The 18,329-nt window shown below is 44.2% G+C and overlaps 1 protein-coding gene and 1 long non-coding RNA gene across 3 annotated transcripts; one reads left to right on the top strand and one right to left on the bottom strand.

The window, feature by feature from the left end:
- Nucleotides 1–550: 550 nt before the first annotated feature.
- RDH11 (retinol dehydrogenase 11) lies at nt 551–12,779 on the bottom strand. 2 transcript variants are annotated; one of them, XM_086320116.1, is made up of 7 exons: nt 12,640–12,779; nt 10,482–10,600; nt 8,853–9,008; nt 7,343–7,447; nt 5,977–6,186; nt 4,185–4,380; nt 551–2,438 (listed from the first exon to the last, which is right to left on the bottom strand). In XM_086320116.1, the coding sequence occupies exons 1-7, from the start codon at nt 12,705–12,707 to the stop codon at nt 2,270–2,272; spliced, it is 1,023 nt and encodes a 340-aa protein (XP_086176242.1). In that variant the 5' UTR covers nt 12,708–12,779; the 3' UTR covers nt 551–2,269. The 2 variants fall into 2 exon arrangements, with proteins under 2 accessions (XP_086176242.1, XP_086176243.1); XM_086320117.1 differs by lacking the exon at nt 12,640–12,779 and adding an exon at nt 11,433–11,564.
- On the top strand, nt 11,455–13,314 carry LOC147364140 (uncharacterized). The gene is made up of 2 exons (XR_015134130.1): nt 11,455–11,615; nt 12,325–13,314. It is a non-coding gene; the product is annotated as an uncharacterized LOC147364140 (long non-coding RNA).
- Nucleotides 13,315–18,329: the final 5,015 nt, after the last annotated feature.

Here is an 18,329-nt window from a genome sequence, read left to right as displayed (position 1 = left end):
TTAGTAGCAGTGCACTGTGATAAGTCCCATGAAAGTGAAAAGTGTCAGTCGCTCAGTCGTATCCAGCTCTTTGTGACTCCATGGACTGCAGCCTGCCAGGCTCTTCTGTCCATGGGATTTCCTAGGCAAGAATACTGGAGTGGGTAGCCATTCCCTTCTCCAGGGGAATATTCTTGACCCAGGGATGGAACCCAAGTCTTCTGCATTGCAGGCGGATTCTTTATCACTGAGACACCAGTATTCATTGAGCATTCAGAGATAGCAAAGTCTGGGATTGTTAGTAGCAGTGTACTGTGATAAGCCCCATAGCATTGTGTTACAGAAGGGGCAGGTACAAAAAGGAAAGATTATAAATAGCCTGCGTTGGAAAAAGTGGTCTTTGAACAGTGTCATAAAAGATTAGTAGAAATGGGTGAATGAACAATCAAATTATCAACAACCCAAGTTAATAGCATTTGAATTGAGACTGCACTGTGGCAGACTCTGGGACAAAGTATCCTCATGAATGAGGACTGATTGCATAACCATAGTAACGAAAAGTGTTTTCCTCTTTTGACAGTAATTAAACTTTTATTTAATTGCTTTTTTCTGTTGACTCAAATTAAATTTGCTTAATTATTACAGGTTTTATTCTGGTAAATAAAAACATGGTAAATCATCAAATTTTTTATTTGTCATTGACAGTTCAATATAAATTAAGTAAAATATTAATTCAGTTCTGTACTATTATCAAAAGTTTTCCAATTTTTCCATAAAATGACCATATCTAAATATATAGTTTAATGGTCAAAACAAGTTCAACAAAAGATTATTTACAAATATGAGAAGACGATGGCCCTACAACTCTTTTCTCCACCAAAGTGAACATGTAATTATTAGTCCAAGAAAATCACAAACTCTACTAAAAGAATGTACTCCAAACAAGTGATGGGACATGTTTGTGTCCAATTTCTCAGACTTCCATTACTTTGGATAAACATTCTTCAAGTATACTATACAGCAGACATTTTAATCTTGTCATGGAAATGCCCTGAAAGAGTTTTAAAATGACCATAATTACCAATACCAGTCCTTAAGATAATTTTGCTGAATAAAGAAGTAGAGGGGGTGGGAGACCATTTTTGCTTTTTCTGCCACATAGATTGACGGGAGCTTGTTCAAACAGTGCCTTATCATGCTTGAACACAAGGTAGTCACCCTCAATTCTTCTATTGCTGGATTTTACCATCTTTAGCTGTGCATTAAACAACACCACCACCCTTTTCTAGCCCCTTCATTGCCTTTGCATGCATTACCTTCCAGGATTCTTCTCTTTTTTGGACTTCTTCCCTGCTACCCATGTGCTTCTTGGGTAGAGTTTATTTCCTATTTGTATCAAGGACTGAATGACACAGGTCTGCTCTGTCTCTGATTATTTATCTGCACTAGGGTCCGTTTAATACTGTTCCTTTGTGACTATTTTGAATACTCCCAACTGCTTAAAAACACAAGCACACACACAAAGATATACTCCGGGACAATCATTAAATAGTCTTCCTCTTCTGGTTTTCTAAGAGAAACTAAGGCACAAAGAGGAAGCCTCCATGAATTAGGGTCAGTAAGTGAAGTCAAGTGGCCAATCTTTTCAAACTGCCTTTTCCACTAGCTTCTTGCTGATTTGAGAAACAGCAGAAAAATGAATGACAGTTTAAATTTGATGTTTATTTCTGCCTTTCCGCAAATCTCTGCCATCCAGTAAACTCCACCTTTTTAGAAAAGGAAGTTCTTCTGTGATCTAGGCATGGCAAAGATAAAGCCATGCCACAATCCAGATTCAGTGAAGAGCTGAAAGAATTCAGATGTTGGTGCCATGGTGGTTTTCTTAGGAGAAGAAGGACAAACCCTGCCCTTGAGCCAAGCCACTGGGACTCCTGGAGTTTAGCTGAGGCTAAATCATGCCTCCCCTTGAAGGTAGTTTGGTTCGGAAGAACTACACTGTGGACAAAGAGGACAGAAACTAATCCAAAGTGCCATCAATCAACCCCTGGCACAGCTTAGGTTCCCCTGGGTAAGAGGCTTCAGAAGGAAAAGATGAGCTTGGAGGTCAACTGAGGGTCTACTTAGCCTATATTATCTCTAGTAATGGGCAGTAATAGGAGCAAAATAACCTGGACAAATGCAAGGTGTTTGGATGAATCCGGCAGTGCACACTGGGCTTTTATCAGGCATCAAGCAGGCAAGGTTGGAAGGTTTGCTTCGTGCTCAAGGTTTTGGCCATCCTGAAGGAGAATCATTTTGGCGGGGTGTGCTGAGTAGTCTGCTTCAGGCTTCTCTTGGGTCCAGCTGCCATCATCAGCCAGTCCACAGGGATGCCCAGCAGGTCACAGCTGACATCCCACAGCCGCCTTGCTACCGTCTCATTACGAGCCTGTGCAGAGACCCATGCCACGTGGCAGTCACTGGAAGGGAAAGAGAGAGGCTTAGAACACAGGGTTAAGAATGCAGTCTGCCCTCCGCCTGGCGTAAGGAACATGACAGAAAAATAATCCGGGGATGACATGTGCTCTGGGTGGTTCACAGGACCAGTGTTTGTCCTACCTCTTCATTCTCCAGACTTTACCCCAGAGAAAAATGGGGTCAGAACCATTTTGGAGCTCATAGACCACCCGGGATCAGAATGTTTATTTGATATATAATACATATCATTTAGTCTTTATATCCCCCTTGTGTGTGTGTGTGTGTATATAAATATTTAATTATAATATCAGTGTCTGGCTGATACCTGTGTATGTCCATCTTGTTCAAATATGTCTGTAAGGTCAACTCTATAAGATGCTGTATGGTGTCATGTGGCTGAGATACTACATTGCTCTTAGATGCTTGGAGCGATTAAAGAAGTGCTTCTTCTTTCTGCAGTGTACCTACAGTTATAACTGTAGGTTATAAAACTACAAAACTCAAAGAACAAGTTAAGTCAGCTTCATAACCAACAAAAGAAGGAAAAGATGATAGGAGAAAAGAAGTGGTAACACGGGGACTTCCCTGGTGGTTCAGTGGTTAAGACACTGCCTTCCACCGAGGTGCAGGTTTGATCCCTGATTGGAGAGTTAAGATCCCACATGCCTCATTGCCAAAAAAACCAAAACAAAAACAGAAGCAATATTGTAACAAATTCAAAATGACTGTTAAAATGGTCCACGTTAAAAAAAAAAATCGTAAAAAAAGAAATGGTAATAAGGTCCCATCTGTTTCATATACGTTCTCTTCACTGTTGTAATTCCAATTATTTTAAGTCCCCATTAAATACAGGAGAGCTGTCCCAACTCTTTACTTCCCAGAAAAGTTTCTCAAGAATAATTCTTTTACTCTTTTTTCTCCTCTCTGCATCTAGTACACAGCAGGGATTCAGTGAAGGGTTATTTTTTAATGATTGACTAAAGGGAATCATGATCTTTGAAGTCGTGTGAGAAACAGTTTTTAAGACTATACCATTTGGGGGGCTCCCCTGGTGGCTCCACAGTAAAGGATCTGGCCTGCCAATGCAGGAGACACAGGTTCAATCCCTGGTCTGGGAAGATTCCACATGCTGCAGGGCAACTAACACCATGCATCACAACTACTGAGCCTGTGTCCTAGAGCCCAGGAACCTCAGCTACTGAGCCCACTTGCCGCAACTACTAAAGCCCGCTTGCCCCAGAGCCCACAGACTCCGCAGCAAGAGAAGCCACTGCAAAGAGAAGCCCACGCATCGCAACTAGAGAGTAGCCCCAGCTCGCTGAAGCTAGAGAAAAGCCCTTGAAGCACAGCCTAAAATAAATAAAATTACTAAAAAAACCACTATACTATTTCAGGACTTTCCTAGTGGTCCAGTGGTTAAGAATCTGCCTGCCAATGGAGGCGACGTGAGTTCTATCCCTGGTCCAGAAAAATCCCACTTGCTCCAGAGCAACTGAACCCATGTGTCACAACTATTAAAGACCTCACGCCTGGAGGCTCCACAACAATGAGAAGCCCAGGCTTTGCCATGAGGAGTAGCCCTTGCTTGCCACAACTGGAGAAAGCCTGTACATAGCAATGAAGACCCAGTGCAGCACCTCCAAAAATAAATAAATAATTTTTTTTTAAAGGGTATAGTGTATCAGACAAATCCAAATAATTTCCTATAGGCAATAAAATTCCATCTTCAAAAACACACACGTTCGTACCTGAAATGGTTTCCGCTGAGAACTTCTAGACCCTCCGTTAAGGCACAGTATAGGCTGGTCTGGGCTCCCTGCTGTGGGGTCTTGATGAAGAAGGAGAAAATCCACCAGATCCATCTCATGAGGGCTGAGTGCCGAACCAGTTCAGAGCTGACTGTGCCAGGGTGCACAGAGTACACTGTGACGCCAGAGCCTGATGCTAGGAAGCCATATGGAAAGAGGAAGACAGGACTTGATGATGCTGAATGGCCAAAGAGGGCAGGAGACATGAACGGACATTTGCCTGCTGTGGACTCTGCTCTCCTGATGCTGTCACAACCACTCCTCACAGTAATGTATATTTTTACTTCACAGATTATAATTCAGGCTGAGCGTGGCTATTAACTGTCAGGAAGCAGCAGAGCCAGGACCCACTCAGAAGCATTTGACATTGTTGATCACTGCCTTTCTAAAGCTGCCTTTTCACTGGTGGTGGTAAATCTCCAGTACTATATGGAAAGCTCTCTAAAATACGGTTAGAATTTCAGTTCCTTATGTATGGTATATACACAGTTAAATGCACAAGAAAATAATTGGAGAGGTGCAGGTCAAGTTGTTGACAGTGGTTTCTTGGGGCAGGCGGCGGAGGGGAAGCAGAAGAGGGACAGAGAAGAGTAAGTGGGGGGGGGGTTTCATTTCTAACTCTGTATACTTCCATATTATTGGAACATTTTTTCACAGTGCAAATTATTCATGCATTACTAGATTCATTTTACATGGGACAGCTGGATAAAAACTTGCTAATTATTTCTCTCTCCTGTTGGATGTGAACCACTCCACCCCCAGCCCCTAATCCAGTGTGTAGAATAACATGGGCCCTGAATACGTGGCTATTGAATGGATGAATGAATGACTCTTCATCATGCCCAGGTTTCTTTCTTTGCATCACAGCTTATTTCCCACCTAATCCTCATCCATCAGGTGTCCTTACTTGTGTATCCTCTGCTCTTATCTGATCCTCACAGCTGGACCCATCTCTGCACTTCTAGGCCCCCCCTAGCACCCTGACCAACTTTTGGTTGATTTTCACCACCCAGTTCCCCTGATCCATCTACAGCTGATAAAGGATATCACGCCCTAGGCATAGACTTTCCTCCCCATCTCACAGCTGTTCATGTGGTTTGACACTCCTGTTCCAGTGATGAAGCGCTTGTGTCTGATTCCTTCTGCCTGATCTGCCTGCCTCAAGTCTAAGCACTTCTAATTGTCCACGTTGGATTTCGTTACTCTTTATTGGAAATCCAGAGTAGACTGTGCTAAGGACCTCTGGTTGTGTCTGGAGACTCCCTTCCTCGAGCATACATTTCCCTTTTATTTGGACCTTTGCTGTTAGGGAGACCCCCTCACCCTCTATAGGCCCAGGACCTGTTTTATCCTAGTGTTTGTAGCCACTGCAAGTTTTGGTCCCTCCATTCTATCTAGAAGTCAAAAACCTTGACTTGCTCATGAGTCAAGGTTAAATTAATCATAACAATAACCCATGAAGCAGTCCCACTTTACATATGAGGAATTAAGACTTGAAAAGTTAAGCAACTTGCTGCAGGTCGTGCAGCTAGTAAATGCCAAAGTCAAGCTTTCAGAACTCCCCCATCACCTCCAACATTCATTTGTGGGCTGTTTACTAAAACCATACCCAAGCAGAGCCATGAAAGCAGATGCTGTTTACAGATGGGCTCCATAAAACAGCTCTGATTCCTGTGACTTTTAGCTACTTCCCATTGACTCATGTCTCCATACTCACTACTTTTAAGCCTACCTTTTAGCCTCCGAGCCAGTTCCTGGGTGAAGAGAATGTTGGCTAATTTGCTGTGACAGTAGGCCAGACCTGATTGGTAGAACTTCTCGCCCTGCAGGTTATGGAAGTGGATCCTTCCCATGAGATGTGCTAAGGAAGATACATTCACCACCCTCGATGGTGCTGATTCCTCCAGCTTTTCTAGCAACAGATGAGTCAGGAGGAAGTGACCTATGAGAAAAAGAATTAACAGATTTCAGGGTCAAGGTGGGGGTAAAGGGAGTAGTGGTGAGCCAGGCTCTGCTATGGGAGACAGAGAATCCAATAATAAAGCTTTTAACTTTTATTATTAACTACAGAACAAGTTCAGTGAGAGTTTAGGGACATAGGAACAGCCAAAGACATAGACATCCTTCTATGAGAGGTCTAGATTATGTGAATATGAATTCCCCAGGCCAGAATACTGGAGTGGGTAGCAGTTCCCTTTTCCAGGGGATCTTCCCAACCCAGGGATCAAACCCAGGTATCCTGTATTGCAGGCAGAGTCTTTACCAGCTGAGCTACCAGGGAAGCCCTCATGAATATGAAATCATATCTTATTCCAACTTTGAATAACATCACTGTTGCAGGGAGGAAGCCAATTCTGACCCTGTGACGGAACTGTCTCTTTGATTTGCTCTTTGCTGCTTTTGTTATTAAAATCATACAGAACAGTCTGCCTCGGAGAATCCTGCGCCTCTGCCTGGCTGTTAAACTAAAAGTGCTTTTGTTTAGAACCCTGTCCATCTGTGGATGGCAGGAAGAGGGAAATGAACACATCCCATGCCTGAGGCTTGCCATTCCAGCCGAGGTTTGCAAGATTAATGGTCTTTTTACTTTGCTTCCTTACCTACCCCCATCTCTGATCTATAATAGAACCTGGCATCCAGACCCTGATAAGATGGTTACTTTGAGGTGCTAGCCTGCCGTCTTCTCAGTCTGCCTGCTCCCTGATTAAAGTCTCCTCCTTGCCTCAACACCTCGCCTCTCGGATTCACTGGCCTGTCGTGCAGTAAGCAGAGTAAGCTTGGACTTGGTAATAACTCTTTAAGAGCCTATGGCCTCCATTTGATGCCTGCCAAAAGGGTGGCTACAAAGAAAGCAACATAGCACCCACTCCAATTAGGTTAAGTTAAACTGAATGTGAAACACAGATCAAAAAATGGGGGGAACCACAAGGGAGCCTGAGCTTTCTGGCAGGACCACACTATTTATTAAATGAATATATTTATGGTCTGTTATGGCCCAGAGGTCCATTCACACCACAAAGAAAGCGCCACAAGACCCTAAGTTCTCCACTGAGAATTTAACTTTCCCTTTAGCTTTGGGATGAGACAAGATTTCTTACCTAAGTGGTTGACTCCCATATGCATCTCAAAGCCATCTGCTGTTTTGGAGTAGGGACACATCATCACTCCTGCGTTGTTGATCAAAATGTGGAGATGCTTTTCCTCTGCGGGGAAGAGGAGACGGAGTGTGCACATGGCCAGCCACGGCTGTTACATCTTTGAAATGTGCCCCACACCCACGCTTTGAAAAGGGGATGCATGGCTTCAATCTTCCCTCTATCTTCCCTTCATATTTATTTTGTATTGTTTTTCATTTTAAGATGCTAGTTGAATCCTACATACTCTTACTACAGGGAAAAATTCCACATGACATGACCAAATGGCCTTTCCAATCTTTCCAATTCAGGATCTACTGACTCATTGCTTTTGGGAAGTGTTCTATCTCTCCCAATAGAAAAACTTCCCCAGCTGAATGAGAAATTTCAAAACAAGAGAAAAGCAGGATGTTTGGTACGCCTCCCTGCCACTTGGTTTCACGCCCCCAAAGAAACACTGGTTTCACCTCTGTTTCAACTGCAAACTCTCTTATGATTTCTTTTTTCATATCATTTGTAATTTTTGTCTAAAAGCATTATCAGTGGAAGTTGTTTTCCTTGGGAGGCCTAGATCCCTGGGTTATGAGGGAAAAAGTCTACAGAGTGCTCTTGGACTTGCTTTTGATGTGACACTACAGGATTTTATGTTAATTTCTCAGCTTAAGTTTCTTGCATCAGTTAGTGACGTGAATGAAATCCCCCCCGCCCCCATAAATGATGTCAGCCTGAAGTTCTAATTTCTTGCCGATGACCTTTTATTCATCCACCTCCTAGAGAGATGATAGGCTTCTTTGTCATATCCTTGAGCAGCTGGCCTGGGGTTTTTTTTCTAAGCCCCTGTACCGTGGACCAGATGACTGTTTGTGGATCCCAGCCTGACGTGGAGCCTCAGGTACAGCAACCCAGCCCTCAACATCCTGAGGCCTCATCTCTTATCTCTATACGGATATGTGGACTCCAGACCTTAAAGCCCATATGGAGTTCTGGTACACATACGAGATTTTTGGCTTTAGTTCTTATGCACTACTATGACATTTTGGGGTGAATTTTATTTGTTTGTTTATTTTTGGCTCTGCTGGGTCTTCGTTGTTACATGTAAGCTTTCTCTAGTTGTGGCAAGAGGGGGCTACTCTCCTGTTGTGGAGAATGAGCTCTAGGAAGGTTCAGCTCACAGGCTTAGTTGCCCCGAGGCATGCAGGATCCTCCTGGACCAGGGATCGAACCTGTGTCCCCTGCATTGGCAGGTTGATTCCTAACTGAGGAAATCTGCTGTGACTTTTCAAAGTCACTTTTTTCCCTGCCTCTTGAGGATTTCCGTTTGTTACTAATGAGTTCCATTATGAATCCAAAAGTTTTTGGTTGTATCTTGTCTAGCATTTCTAGATGTCAGAGAGGGAGAGGAATCTTTTCTTTTTAGCTAAGTCTTCCATGTTGATTGCAAAACCCACAGCATAGTCCCTAGTTGGACACCCACCTTCTAAGAAGCGCTTGGCAAAGGCTCGAATAGATTTAGTATCAGCCAAGTCCAGTTTCCGCACCAACACTTGTTGGTTCCCTGTCATCATCTGGATTTCTCTGGCCGCCAATTCCCCCTTTTGTACGTCCCGGCAAGCTAAATACACACGGGCTCCTGTCAATCAACATATAAGAGAGACAAACTGTTGGCTCTGTTTTGCAGTGAGCATCAAAGACTTAATTCTAATGTTAAATATTATTTTCTACTGTTTGTTTCTAAAAAGGGATTACCCCTGCTTCACAAAGAGGTATCTGATGAATAAATCAGGAAAGAAAAATAAATCAGCACTTTTCATTATATCCATTGTATGTAGAACATGTACAACATTCAGACCAGCAGATCAGTGGGGCCTTTCAAATGTTCTTGAATTCCAAGCCTGGGAGGAAATAATGAAAATGGTCATCATGGCAAGGGATAAAATAGCAGTAGCAGCAGGAGACCTAAACTGAAGTTTCTCCAAAGAAGACAGAGGGCCAACAGGCACATGAAAAGATGCTCAACACTGTTAATTATTAGAAATGCAATAAAAACTACAATGAGATTATCACCTCATACTAGTCAGGATGGCCATTATTAAAAGTCTACAAATAACAAAAGCTAGAGAGGGTGTGGAGAAAAGGGAACCCTTCCATGCTGTTGGTGGGAATATAAGTTGGTGCAGCCACTATAGAAAATAGTCCTCGGAAAACTAAAAAATAGAATTACCATATGAACCAGAAATCTACTCCTAGGCATATATTTTGACAAAACTATAATCCCCAAAGATACACGCACCTTTATTTCATAGCAGCACTATTCACAAAAGCCAAGACAAGGAAAAACCCAAATGTCCACTGACAGATGAATGGATAAAAAAAGATATGGTACATATATACAATGGAATTCTACTCAGCCATAAAAAAGAATGAAATAATGCCATTTGCAGCAACATGGATGGAACTAGAGATTATCATACTAAGTGAAGTTAAGTCAGAAGGGGAAAGACAAATACCATATATCACTTACATGTAGAATCTAAAATATGACATAAATGAAGCTGTCTGCAAAACAGAAACAGCCTCACAGACGCAAGAACAGACTTGTAGTTGCCAAGGCGGAGAAGGGAGGAGGTTGCATGGATTGGGAGTTAGGGGTTGGCAGATAAAAACTATTACATATAGAATGGATAAACAACAAGGTCCTACTGTATAGCACAAGGAACTATATTCAATATCCTGAGATAAACCATAATGGAAAAGAATATAAAAAAGGATGTATAACTGAATCACTTTGCTGTACACAAAGTGATTAACACAAATAAACACAACATTGTAAAATCAACTATAACGGTGTTAGTCATTCAGTTGTGTCTGACTCTTTGAGACCCCATGGACTGTAGACCGCCAGGCTCCTCTGTCCATGGAATTCTCCAGGCATGAATACTGGAGTGGGTAGCCATCCCCTTCTCCAGGGGATCTTCCTGGGTCTCCTGCATTGCAGGCAGATTCTTAACTACCTGAGCCACCAGGGAAGCCCTAAATCAACTATACTTCAATTAAAAAACAAACAAACAAGTAGCAGAAGGGAACTGAAAGCAGATAGACTTGCCTCTTCGAGCCAGCTCTTTGGCGGTCTCCTTCCCGATGCCTGCGTTGGCTCCAGTGACCACAGCCACTTTTCCAGGAAGCTGGATGGTTGATGTACAAACCCCGCTGGACAGCATCTTCCTGCAGACAGAGGAGTTATCAGTTCTTCATTTTCTTTGCCTTAGCCAGAGGCTCCTGCAACACCCCCTTATCTACACATCCCAAGGCTGACAGCTGTTTTCGTTCCTTCTACTGCTGTCCTTTTACAGACTGAAGGAAGATTGGAGGAAACAAAACAAAAGTTTTCTGCTCTTAAGATTTTCTTGCTTAAATTTTTTCTGCTCTTGCTTAAGGACAGAAATGATTCTATTAAGGGCAACTTTAACTCTAGCTCCTTGCAGTACAAGAACTGGATGAATATTTGAGCTCCTGGTGGAGCTCTTCCTTGGGCTGAGGAAATCACAAGACTCAGCCTAGAAAAAGAAAGAACTGGTTCCCTGATGTTAATCGGTCCATAACTGGCACTTTATGGCCTTTATGGTTGAATAAAACAGCTTACCCAACAAAAAAGTTAAAAATTATGAAAGCTTGTCAACCTGGGACAAAATGAAAGGAATCACCCTCCCCCCTGCCCCCCAGCTCCCTACACATGAACAGTTAAAAATAAGGCAAAACATGACTAAATAAATACAGAGCAGAACTTGAGATTCCAGTCCTGGTTTAATCAGTACAAGTCCTTCTTCCTAAGCAATACACTACTCTACTTCTCCAAAGGAATGAATGCATAAACAGGTATTAGGTCTTAGATTGTCCTCTACTCTGCAAAGCCTGGGGACTCAATTTAAAACAATCAGTTGACTGGGATAAGCATTTTTTAATTTAAATGTTTCATTGAAAATTGCACAGCACAAACTGCTAGCCACTCAAGTTCCTGCTTAGAACAAACAGGCCAATAAGGAAGCAAGGTGCCCACCAGCGGGTATCTTTCTCCTCAGACAATCCTCCCCGCTCAGTTTTCCCACGTCCATTCCGCTTCTCCTCCACAAGCACCCACGAGGACCTCAACCCAGCTGTTCCTTCTCCTTAACCAGCAGGAAAGAAAGAGACAACCAACTATGAAAGTCCAGCTCTGGTCCAGCCCCCACGACCTAGCTTGGTAAGTTGGGAACATGACCCTTGGAGTATAACTTTGATTAGAAAAATCTCTTTGAGGTATGAGCAGTATTTTCAGTTCAGTCGCTCAGTCCTGTCCGACTGTGTGCGACCCCATGGACTGCAGCACGCCAGGTTCAACTTTTCACTGAGATTCTGTGTGGATCAGAGAATGCTGTGGCGGAAAAGAGAGAAAAAGGAGCGTATTCATCCGAGTATCGCACTCGTGTGAGCTTCTAGAGGTGGGAGCGCGGCGAGTTCAGAGGAGGAACAACAAAATGGGAGAATCGGCTCGAGCGAGGAGAGGAGTGAGGAAGGAAGGAGTGAATGTGTAAGAAACTGCAGAGAGTGATCTAGCGCGCCTTCCAGTTCCAGTCGCACCTTGACTGCATTTCCCTTCCACCCTACCCAATCCCTACCGAGGGAAGAAGTGTTCTCTGCAGTCACAGGTCCACCGTCACTACTGGTGATTTACTCAGAACCAATCAGCAGGCTGCCTGTCCGGCAACTCGCTGCTGATTCTCTGGGGCACTAAGCCAGCCATTGGCTGATTATCACCTGGTGCAGGGACCACGACCCTCAACCTCTCCTCCTCACCCCAAAACCCCAGGGCAAGACTCGGGACCGCCCTCCCCCACGCCGCCCCACCCCTTACTTCTGCTGCTAAGGCATGTTAGAAGACAAGAGTGATGAAACCCTTTTATCCTTTACAGCATCTGCCCAGAGGATAAGCCAGTCTAACAGCAACAAAACAGTGGGGCTGCAGATGTCACGACCGGCATCGAGGAAACAAAGCAGGATGTTCCGGACTGCAGCCTCTTCCCACGACCTGGGGGTCTCCTGATCTCGCCCTCTTCTCCCCGGGCAGCTCGACCCCCTCCGACCCACCGAACATCCCCTACCTGGAGACCCGCAGGGAGTTTTCCTGTCCTCCTTTTGAAGCTCAGAGCTTCGATGAGGATGTATGTCTCCCCTCGCCCCGCGCCCCGCAGATTTCTCTAAGAGGAAGGCAGTACATTTGCACAGACCTGATTTGGGGTGCAGCGATGTACAGGAGAAAGGGGAGAAGGAGGAGCAGGAGCAGAACCCCAACCATCTCGTCCGAAGGCAGGTGCGGCTGCCGCAGCCGCAGCGAGTTGCCCCAACTGTGCTCGCCGACTGCTGCCTCGCCTCCAAGACACGCCCTGGTAAACTACGAAAACCCGGGGAGTAGAGCCTTCTGGGAAATGTAGTCCGAAGCTCGGCATGTGCGCTCCTAATTCCCAGACTCGGAGAGAAGCTGAATCTTGCCCCAGATACGCAAGGACTCCCCAACCGGCTAGGATCTAAGACTTTTGGGACCATCCAACCAGCTCTCCCATGGCCCCTCTGGCCACCGTGAAATCTCCCCAGTCCTTTCTACCCTGAGCCCAAGTCCAGACCCTGGTTCAGATTTCCCTAATTATGGTTAGTCGGTTACCGCATGTTTCTTCTAGAGGTCAAATATTGGCGTCAGGAAAATGTTCTAATAAGGCTGATTACACGGGAGAGGAGCGGTTGGAGTCTGACAGTTGGAGGGGGGTGGGGGGTGGGCAGAAATTCTTTAGGGATTCCTTCACCCAAAGGAGCAGAAATAATCCGTCCCTGAAGACATTACAGGAGAATCACTTCGTGTCTTTTGAATTATAATGAAATAAAAACATATCATGAAATAGAAAGTATAATTTTCCTGGTGTTTGAGTGTTAATTGAAGATAGAATATAGTTCTCTTGAAGACTTGGGTTATTTTAACCCCCAGGGTAGCAGTGGATTTCTCAGATTAGCACAATTGGTTTTGCCTACTTGGCAAAGTACTTAATCCTGCCTTGCATAAAGCCGTGGAAATTCTCTGGGAACAAGCAGGTTCCCTGATCAGTCACTCCTTTTAGCTCTGCCATCTGAGGACTTTCTTGTTTCCAGAGAATGAATGTTTTTCAGATGGGAAATGTTTTAAGTCATCATCTGTCTGTGATTCCTGACTGCACTGAGTAACGTATTCTGGTTCTTCTGGACAATTCATTTCCGTTTGATTGAAAGACACATGTTCCAGGCTCAGTTTAAGCCAGTGTATGTTACAGCGCTTGGCAAAGAGAGTATTTCCTTCACACAATACAAATTTGATTATCTAATAGTCATCATATTTTGTAACACGTTAATTATTGGGTTATCCAATATTTGAATCAGCTTCCCTGGTGAGTCAATGGTAAAGAACCTGCCTGCCAATTCAGGAGAAGCAGGTTCAATCCCTGGGTCAGGAAGACCCCCTGGAGAAGGAAATGGCAACCCACTCCAGTATTCTTGCCTGAAGAATTCCATGGACAGAGGAGTCTGGTGGGCTACAGTCCATGGGGTTGCAAAAGAACTGGACACTACTTAAAGACTTCCCTGGTGGCTCAGACGGTAAAGCGTCTGCCTACAATGTGGGAGACTCGTGTTCAATCCCTGGGTGGGGAAGATCCCCTGGAGAAGGAAATGGCAACCCACTCCTGTATTCTTGCCTGGAAAATCCCATGGATGGAGGAGCCTGGTTGGCTACTGTCCATGGGGTCGCAAAGAGTCGGACACGACTGAACGACTTCACTCACTCACTAAAGACTAAACAACAGAAACAATATTTGTCCCACGTTTTGTTCCTTATACATTCACTCATTTATTTGACAAATGTTTATGGTATTCCTGGGCTTTCCTGGTGGCTCAGACGATAAAGAATCCACCTGCAATGCAAGAGACCCTGGTTCGATCCCTGAGTTGGGAAGATCCCTTTGAAGAGGAAATGGCAACCAACTCCAGTATTCTTGCCTGGAGAATTCCATGGACAGAGGAGCATGGCAGGCTATAGTCCATGGAGTTGCAAAGAGTTGGACATGGCTGAGTAACTAACACTTTGACTTTATGGTATTCCTACAATGTATTAGGCACTGTGCTGAGGTCCAGAAAGAAGCCAGGGAGAAATTACCGCTGCAACAAGTGATTACTATGAATAAATTGTGATGAGGGTTACGAGGGGAAATAGAGAAAGTTTGGGGAGGTTATAGCAGGAGACCCCTTCTGATCTGGAAATCAGGAAGACTTCTTTGAGGAAACAACTTAACCTCTTTGAGTTGAAGCCTGAAGAAGGTCAGAATTTAGTGGACAAGCAACATACAGGCAAGAATTCTCTAAGCAGAGGACTTGAGTGAGCACACAAAGTTAAAACAGGGGCCACTAGATCGAAGGAAAACATTGGTCTATTTAGGCCACAGAGGTTAGGGGCAGTGCCAGAAATGGCAATAAGACCCAGTGCTTATACAGTGCTTATTATATGTCATGTGTGCTAAGTTGCTTCGGCGGTGTCCGACTCTGCGACCCCATGGACTGTAGTCTACTGGGCTTCTCTGTCCATGGAATTCTCCAGGCAAAAATCCAGGCTTCTCCAGGGGATCTTCCCGACCCAGGGATCCAACCTGGATCTCTTGCATTGCAGGTGGATGCCAGAGTCCAGCTCCAGCAGCCAGGGATTCAACCTGAAGGGGTGAGCAGTGTCGGCGAGAGAAACTGAGGCAGCCTCTCATTTTACTTGGACTGCCTGTTTATTTCAAGCTTATGATTCTCTTTTATACTTTTACAAAAGCATTAGGTCAGAGGTTTGATATTTTTAGTTCCCATGGACCCAGATTTATTTTTCTCCAAAAATCATTGTTGCCCCTCAAAAGAAGTTCTTTCCTCAGCGATTCTCTTATCTACTTTTTCTCATGTGTCCTTGTGAATACACTGTAACTCATGCTAATATCTGGGCTGCATACCACATAGAGTCCTGTTTGCTCCTAGTATCCTAAGCTCACTATTTCTTAGAAAGGGCTTCTACTTAATAATATCTCTAAAGTCCCTAATTTCTATAAGCTATAGTAGAATATGCTAACATTACAGCAATCCTTAAATCTTTAGCTTCTAACTATTTTAATTATCCCTAAGCCCTAAATTCAGCAAACTCCTTTGCCATAAACTTTTCTCACAAATGGGCTTCAGATAGCAACCCCTCCCATAGCCTCAAGCTGCGGCCTGTGCGCTCACCCTGGAACACTTTTTTGTAAAAGTCCTTGAACAAATGTCAGTGATTAACTTTATGAATTATTCTTTGAGCACAGTTGCAGAAGGCTTTATGCCTTCTCATGCTCCTCTCAAAAACAATAAGCACCTTAATATTCTCTTCAGTCAACTCAGCCGAGAAAAGGGAAAAACAAGTCAGAATCACAAAGCCTAACTCCTTCATTCCGGGTCCGTGCCTACGGAACAAAGGGAGGGGGTTTAGGGCTGTGCCTCTATTTTGTCAGTAATGCCTAACGCGGCTCCCGAAAGGTGGATTCTTTACCGGTAGTCTGAGCCACCAGGGAAGAGCTCCATATCTATTAACTACTTTACCTCTCATAACAACTCTCTGAGGCAAGTATTAATACTACAATTTTCCTTCTTTTATAGACAAGGAAACTGAAACAATAGCCCAGGCCATAGTGGCAGAGCTGGGCTTCAAACTTAAGCAGGTTGTATCCAGGGTCTGTGCCCTTAACTATTGAGCCATTGTGCCAAAAGATGAGGCTAGAGAACTTCTTATCCATATGCACATTTGTGCATCCACACAAAATTTGCATGCAGTTTCATTCATAGAACCTAGATTAAAAACCAAGCTTGCTTTAGTTGATTCCACAGACCTGGTGACTGAAGATAGGCAAGCAGATAAGTCGTTTGGAAAAGAAGTTAGAGAAAGTGGAGAGGAGGGCCTTGAGGAGCACTCGCATTATAGGACGGCTAAGCCTGGAAGCGGTCTGTGAAAGGGGGCCAGAGAAGCTGGAGACATGTTAGATTGGGTCTGAGAAGATTAGGAAAGTCACACAGTAAATTTGAACAGGGAACGTTTAATATGAAGAACTATTAAACATAAGGAGGGCCTGGAATAATGAACTGACTTGTACAGGGGTGGTTAAACTTTTCTTGTAGAGAAAAATATTTTAGGCTTTGGGGGCCATCTCTTTTGTAGCTACTCGACTCTGCTATTGTAGCATGAAAACAGTTGTAGGCAATATGTAAATGAATGAGCATGACTGTGTTCCAATACAACTTTATTTACAAACAGACAGTGGGCTGTATTTGGCCCGTGGGACAGTTTGCCAACCCATGGGCTAGCATGGAGATGGCAGCCCACCAGGCTCTGCCGTCCCTGGGATTCTCCAGGCAAGAACACTGGAGAGGGTTGCCATTTCCTTCTCCAATGCATGAAAGTGAAAAGTAAAAGTGAAGTCGCTCAGTCGTGTCTGACTCTTCGCAACCCCATGGACTGAAGCCTACCAGGCTCCTCTGTCCATGGGATTTTCCAGGCAAGAGTACTGGAGTGGGTTGCCATTGCTTTTTTCAAGTAAGGAGTAAAGAGAACTCTAAAGAAGATGAAAAGAACAGCTAAAAAATATGACCAATATTTAAAATTGTAGTAGCAGGTTGTCATTGTTCAGTCACTCAGTCAGGTTTCCTACTCTTTGTGACCCCATGGACTGCAGCACACCAGGCTTCCCTGTCCTTCACCATCTCCCAGAGCTTGCTCAAACTCATGTCCCTTGAGTTGATGATGCCAGCTAACCATCTCTTCTTCTGTCATCCCCTTCTCCTGCCTTCAATCTTCCTCAGCATCAGGGTCTCTTCCAGTGAGTCAGCTCTTCACATCAGGTGGCCAAAGTAATGGAGCTTCAGCTTCAGCATCAGTCCTTCTAGTTAATATTCAGGACTGATTTCCTTTAGGATTGACTGATTTCATCTCTTTACAGTCGAACAGCCTCTTGAGTCTTCTCTAACACCACAGCTCAGAAGCATCGATTCTTTGACGTTCAGCCTTCTTTGTGGTCCAACTCTCACATCCCCACATGACCACTGGAAAACCATAGCTTTTGCTAGATGGACCTTTATTGGCAAAGTAATATCTCTGCTTTTTAATATGCTGTCTAGGTTTGTCATAGCTTTTCTTCCAAGGAGCAAGCATCTTTTAATTTAATGGCTGCAGTCACCATCTGCAGTGATTTTGGAGCCCAAGAAAATAAAGTCTGTCACTGTTTCCATTGTTTCCCCATCTATTTGTCATGAAGTGATGGGACCAGATGCCATATTCTTTGTTTTTTGAATGTTGAGTTTTAAGCCAGCTTTTTCACTCTCCTCTTTGACTTTCATCAAGAAAGTTCTTTAGTTCCTCTTAGCTTTCTGCCATAGGGTGGTGTCATCTGTGTATCTGAGGTTATTGATATTTCTCCCAGCAATCTTCATTCTGGCTTGTGCTTTAACAGCAGGTATAATATAAATAATACAACACAATACAACATATAATAGCTTCTACCCGGGGCAGAGAACTCCCAAGGGAAAGACCCCTTCCATTTCCAGACTGAAGCCCAGACCTTGTTAGAGCATATAGCACACTGAATGGCAAAGAAGTCACTTTCTGCTTCATTAGTGGAATTTGATGGAAATCCACTGTGCTGGGGTAAGCTGTCCCACAGAGAGATGTCTCGCTGGAGGCACTCTGCTACAAAACCACCTGACGGGAAGGTTGCTGGGGGAGGCTGTGAGCAACTGAATGATGATGGAGCCAGGCACTGGAGAGGCTGTGTGGATCACAGGAGTCCGGCACTGCAGGAGCCAAGCATGCTACAGAAGTCTACAGAGCTAGGGCACCAAACCCCTTTCCTTT

Source organism: Bos grunniens, chromosome 10 (genome assembly GCF_055505025.1).
Source record: "Bos grunniens cultivar Pamir isolate PY7600 chromosome 10, Bosgru_T2T1.0, whole genome shotgun sequence".
Taxonomy (NCBI): Eukaryota; Metazoa; Chordata; class Mammalia; order Artiodactyla; family Bovidae; genus Bos; species Bos grunniens.
Note: the sequence above shows the minus strand (reverse complement) of the source record. Positions and strands in the feature narration are given on the sequence as shown.